This window comes from Notothenia coriiceps, unplaced genomic scaffold (genome assembly GCF_000735185.1).
Source record: "Notothenia coriiceps isolate Sejong01 unplaced genomic scaffold, NC01 NC01_scaffold00011535, whole genome shotgun sequence".
In the NCBI taxonomy this organism is placed as follows: domain Eukaryota; kingdom Metazoa; phylum Chordata; class Actinopteri; order Perciformes; family Nototheniidae; genus Notothenia; species Notothenia coriiceps.
Window position 1 is genome coordinate 1 of NW_011344236.1, and position 6,136 is coordinate 6,136.

General features: G+C 38.3%; 1 protein-coding gene across 1 annotated transcript; it reads right to left on the reverse strand.

Annotated features, from left to right (window-relative positions):
• Nucleotides 1-570: 570 nt before the first annotated feature.
• On the reverse strand, nucleotides 571-4,971 carry LOC104946753 (zinc finger protein 236-like; the record flags this gene model as incomplete). The annotated part of the gene is made up of 2 exons (XM_010772636.1): nucleotides 571-1,490; nucleotides 4,798-4,971. Coding segments are annotated over 2 exons (296 nt in total), but the record flags the coding sequence as incomplete, so codon positions are not given.
• Nucleotides 4,972-6,136: the final 1,165 nt, after the last annotated feature.

The window sequence follows — 6,136 nt, forward strand, 5'->3', positions numbered from 1 at the left end:
CATTCCGGATGTTGTCACATGCTACTCTCGTCTGTAAACAATAATGTATTCAAATAAACTGTACCTTCATTTAATATTCAGCATGGTAGTATCTCGACATCTATAGTTGTAGTGTTAAATCAGTAGGCTTCGGTTTGCACCACTCCATATCATTTCGCTACTAAATTCACCTCTTTAGGAAATTGTAAATGTACCACATGCTAACTGCCAACCGGAGATGAAAGAGTTTCAGAATAAAGCTTAACAGCTGGTTGTGCCCAAGAATTTTTGGTTTTTCAGTGTAAAACTGCATTAAAACTGACGGCATGTTTAAACTACATTTTCCCATTAAAACATTGATTTTAATTTCTAACAACTTACTATACTATTTATATTATGTAAAATATCTTTACACAATGGTAGAACAAGGGAGAGTATCGACTCGAGAAAGAAAGGCTGTTTCAGAGTGATTTCATGTGCCGAGTCAGGGTCGCAGTTTCTCCTTACTTCCAGGCTGGAATAAAACATAAAATATAATAAAAACCAATGCAAGTTGAAATTAGTAGAAAAATTACTTTAATCTTCTTAATTTATTATGAACAATAGAAAATTCAACTGCAAAAACAAGAAGGGAAAAAAAGCATCTGTACATTGGCTTAGCTTCAATACAAATGCAATATTATGTTCAAATGACATACTTCCAAACACTCCATGTTATGGCAGTTCATCAAAAAAATATAAACAATCTAAATACACTTTTTACAGAATGAACAACAGCAAAAGAAAATATCAGTGCTGTGAGTCTTCAAGATATGAACAAGACACCCAAAAACTGACATCAAGTCAAAAAACCTCGTATAAGATCCAGAGAACCTCGACCAACATGTGCAACAACGACGTAACAAAACGGCAAATTACCTTTTACTTCAAATATAAATATGGACGGCACAAATATGTAAAAAAAGTGACAATTATTGTAGACATAGCTGTTTGTAGCTTTGTTTGTTCCTGTGGGCACATACAAAATGAAAAAAACAATTGTCCATGGGGAGCTTTTCCTCCGAATCGAGTTTCCTCTCCGTCCAATAGGGTCAGCTCGATAGGGACCTGCTTCTTCTGGAGAATTCTCTGTTTGTTGAGCTAAAGCTCTCCGGAGGTTATTATATTGATGACAATCAGAGCCAAACAGATAAAAGTCATTAAGCCCACCACAGGGAACCAGACTCCCCTCACTCCACTGCTAATTTGGACGAACAGAACGGGGGCAGCTACCACGGCAAACAGTGGAGTCTTCAATCTTTTTCTAACCGAATAAGCCTTTTGGTAGGAGGACAATGTTTGGCAAGGCTTTTCTGTTTGAACAGTGAATTGGGGGGGTGGGGGGGGTTGTCAGGGGAAGACATGGTGCCAGTCTTCGGATGATTCAGGAACCACCTCCAGGTCGAGGTCGGGCGTCACCTCCACCTGAGACACTGATTCTTCTTCGCCCAGGGTCACATCATGGATCTGACCTGGAGGGAGGAAGAGGAAGAATTGAAGAATGAGAAGGGAGAGAGTGCACTCCTTGAGATATGTAATAAAAGTGCTTTGTAAACCAGAAGGAAAAATTCCATTAAAATGCATTTACAGTGCAGCGCCTGCAGCTCGGATTCTGTATTCAATTTGCCAGTGGCTGTCACCCAAATGAGAACATTATTCAGAAAGTAATTCCCCCTCCTCGTTTTCCAACATTTCTTTTAATTTCTCACATTTTCCGTTCTCTGAAAATGACACATCTGTTACACAAACTACATAATAGGACGTTATAGTTGTGGAATATGCTCGTTGTGAGTTTAAAATATAATTTGTGCTTATTAAGTTCACAATATTGAGAGAACAAAACACAATTAGTCACTTTGGGAAAGGCTGAGAGATTCAGACATCTTTTTCTGCTGCTCCAGGCCAAGCACTGAATAGAGTTTTACAGAGGGAATGTTTTAATGATCTCCCTTTACTGTTGCTGTTTATATCTGAAACCCGTCATTAAAGTGGACCTATCATGCTATATTTGAAAAATATATTGTAGGGCCATATCTATATAAAACATGTCTGTGAATTTTTTTTTTCAAAATACCAAACGGATCACCCATTGTAGCCATCCCTCATACTGCTCAAACCCCTCTTTTGAAGCCCTGTTAGAGAAATGCAGATTTTGGGTCCTTAGCTTGAAATAAATAAATAAGAGGAGGCGGAGCTAATGCCTGATCAGAATTCTACCGGAGATAAAGTTAAATTCGGTTGTGATAAAAGAGCGATCCTGTTCTAAACCACATCAACGATTATTTCTGAAATAGTATGGAGCTCAAATGCTTTTTCTCTTGCAGGTTTATCACAAGGTGAGTTTCTTTTTTTTTTTATTTCCTGCTTTTTTAAACACATGTGCTCTCCAGTACAGGTTAGCTCTGAGTGTTAGCGAGGCTTGCTAATGTAAACAAAGACATCCAAAACATGTCAGGCATTGTTTCTGATAGCAACTTTCTGTGGGTCCGCCGCCAAATTGACTTCAGTTCGGATGGAATCTGTATCCGCCCTTTGTACCCCCGTTTTTAAAAGATTTGGATACGGAGGAAAAGAGAGAGGGTTTTATTTTCTGACGTTGCGTGAGTTCCCCGACGCACCAGGGACACATATTTATGTATAAAAGACATCACAAAGTGCATTTTGCATGACAGGTCCCCTTTAAGCTGCAAGCACATGAGTGTGTGGGAAATAGCTGTAAGCGGAACAGCCACGCAACATACTGTAGACAAATACAACTAATGTGAAGGATTACTTTAAATGTTTTTTACTAAATCCCACATTACAAACGGGCCTGGAATCATGAGCAGTCTACAGGGAATTCTTAGATCCTGGTTTCTCAGGAATTCCTGTCAAAACATAATTGAGTTTCTCAGGAAAAATTCTTCCACGATCCCTAGAGTTTTAGCATGTGTGTGCTTGTGTAAATTCTTGCAGAGAAGAATATTGCATGATCTGAAAGATGACTATGATTGTAGATAAAGTCCAACCTTAAAGGGGCCTTATTATGCAAATGTTGAGGTTCATATTTGTATTGCAGTGACATGTCTCCATGCTTTAATGTTCAAAGACTTCTTTATTTTTCTCATACTCTCTTTTCACCCTCTGTCTGAAACCAGAGCCCAGTCTGCTCTGATAGCTGGCTGGCTGGCTTTTTTGTGATCGGTCAACCGCTTAGAGATGTCCCGCCCCTTACTGTATCAAATACAATGTGTTGGAGCACTAGCCAATAGAAGTTTGATGTCACTATGTTACGGAAGTGAACAAAGGATTAAAAATTGATGTGTTTCAGGCAGTGGAGGGAACTTTGGGATTTCAAGCATTTGCAGACCATTTACATGCACCAGAACCTTTAGAACACCCTCCAGGAAAGCCTATCAAAGCATAATAGGAACTCTTTAAAGTGCTACATCTTAGTAATATAACAGGAATCCTCTGCAGTGTTTTTGTCGACTTTTGTACAATTCAGCCGTGCGTAAGAATATTTTTTTGTTTGAGGTAAAGAAAAGCGTTCAAACTATAAAAATATACTATGCAGACGGTTTAGTCGCTGCAGTTTCATTAATGACCAACTGTTCCTTCCTTTCTACATTTAATCATGCTAATCTGAGGTACTTGGCTGTAAAACCTGTAAGAAAAGTGGAGAATTTTCCATCTAGCGTGTTATCATGCAAAGATTTTCTAATTAGTTCTTGATTGTGGTGTTTTTTTCCAGGACTGTAAAAAGTGTCTAAAACTCTCTAAATCTGGGCATTATTCCCATCAAGTTTACAGAAGCTGATGTTCCAGACATGCCTTTTCGAATTTAAGTACTCCAATCCAGTGGGGGAGAGTGTCGAAGTGTTGAATAAATACAACAGATCTTCTCCCCCTCAGGTTATTGTCAGTAAGTGCCTGGCAGCCTCGAGGCTTAGTATTAGAATGGAATAAATATCAATATGTGTGAGTGTGTTGGACGCACCATTAGAGAGCCGCAACTTAAACCTGAATCATAGCACTCAGAAATGATTTTGCATTCATAATTAGCCTCTGCGGACATAAAAAACGAACACGTTCCGGGCGATCAAAGTCGATGTCATCATCTTTTTCAACAATATCATCGAGATGGAGAGCGTGTGTGTGCATGCACATTAGTGGCGAGTGGGTGGGGGACTCAGCAGATAATGAAAAGGATCATCAAGTGAAAAGCAGCAAGAGACTTAAGACAGAGAGATAGTTAACGTTCAACACCGCCTCTCAGCAGTGCTCAGGGACACTCTTTAATGTGCATCTACTGTGTAATGAGGGATGTGTGATGGCCCCTCGAGACCTCAACAAACTCCTGCACAAACACAACAAGGTGGACTTCATTATAAAAGGCTTATCCATCCTGAGACTTTTGGAATCAAGTGGATTCAGTTGACTGAGAGACAAGTACGGAAGAGTATTAGAGCAACGTGATTGTCTTTTTTTATAATCTGACCAAAAGCCATGTTCATTTTTGTGGGAGACATTTTTGAGAAAAAGGAAGAATTCTAAGATTTATTCTGCAAATCTGTATAGGATTAAAGTCAGAGTTCTGACTTTTTTTCTCAGAATCCTGACTTGATGTCCCTAATTTAGACTTTTTTTCTCAGAACAAAAAAAAGAACAAAAAACGTTTGGTCATCTAAAAAGCAAACAAATGGGCCTACTCCCATTCCGTAGACAAGAGAGGGATGACTACTGTTTTTAGTTTTTGGAGTATTTCGTTTGAGTGACGATGCCAGTCAAGTTGCTCACCGAAGCCGTGGGATCTCTTCATGTGGTGTTTCATGTTGCTCTTCTGGGTGAATCTGATGCTGCACACCTCACACTTGAAGGGCTTCTTTCCAGTATGTTTGACCATGTGGACCTGCAGAGCACTCTTCTGGTTGAAGGCCTTGTCGCACTGACTGCACTTGAAGGGCCGCTCGCCTGCAACAAAAAGAAAAAAAGGATATGTCACCAAAACCACTACTACTTGCTCTAACAATATGATTTAAATAAACCAGGAAGAATTAATGAATGAAAGGGGCATGAAATGTTGCTTCTTGAGATAAAATACAAAAAAGTATCTTAACAGTTTTTAAATGGAGAAGTTATAATGGTCCATTTATTTACATTGAAACCTGATAATAAGTATGACTGGGTGCTTAGGATTTCACAGAGATATGAGGTATTTCAGGAATGCTTATTTTTCGTCTCTAGTACAACTCAGGGAAAGCTATAAAAAAAACCTTATGAGTTCATGTTTTCACATTCTGTTCATTTTACTCTGTTTTCCATAACTCTTTGATTTGAACACAGTTATTTGTTTCACTAGTCGATCACTACTTTATGGGTAGTTGTTCCCCGAGTGCAGAAGAATTACAATTCTTCTTTCCAAACCAGCAAAACATATTATCATTAGCATGTTAATGTAGTCATTCACTGTGGTATTTCTGACACAGTATACAGTTCCTACAGCAAGTTACATACACCCCTGATACAACACATGTACACAGCAGAGTTAAACATATTGTAGATTTGACCAACATGTTTCCATGGTACTCAAATGTTTCTCTCCATTCACTTCCCCAAATTTCACAGATGCATGAAACTAGCTTTTATAACAGCAATAACACAGCAAGCTAGAAAGAGATGGGGCCCCATGGTTAATATTGAATTAATAAAAATAAAAGGAGTATTTGAATAACTTATATAAGATGTCCAATAAATAAACAAATACATTGTGAAATAATCAGTGTGTAAAGCTTGTTTTAATAACATTTTATTTAAATGATTTAAAAATTAATTAATTAAATTATAGAAATGTAATATGTAAGATTGTTCCAAGCAAGTGGAGCTGCGCACATAAAAGCTGTCTTACAGTCCTTGCTCTTGGCACATCTAACAATACTACATCATGCGATCTCAGACAATAGCTGCTTGCAACTCTCTGTGTTATCAGAGAGCAGATATAATACGGGAGTTTACCCAACAAAGCTTTATAAATAAACGTGTACCAATGACTGAGCCTCTTTACAGTAAGTGATGGCAAACCTGCCTTGGTATACAGGGTACAGTGATGTGTAAGTGCTTTACAATTAGTGACAAATCT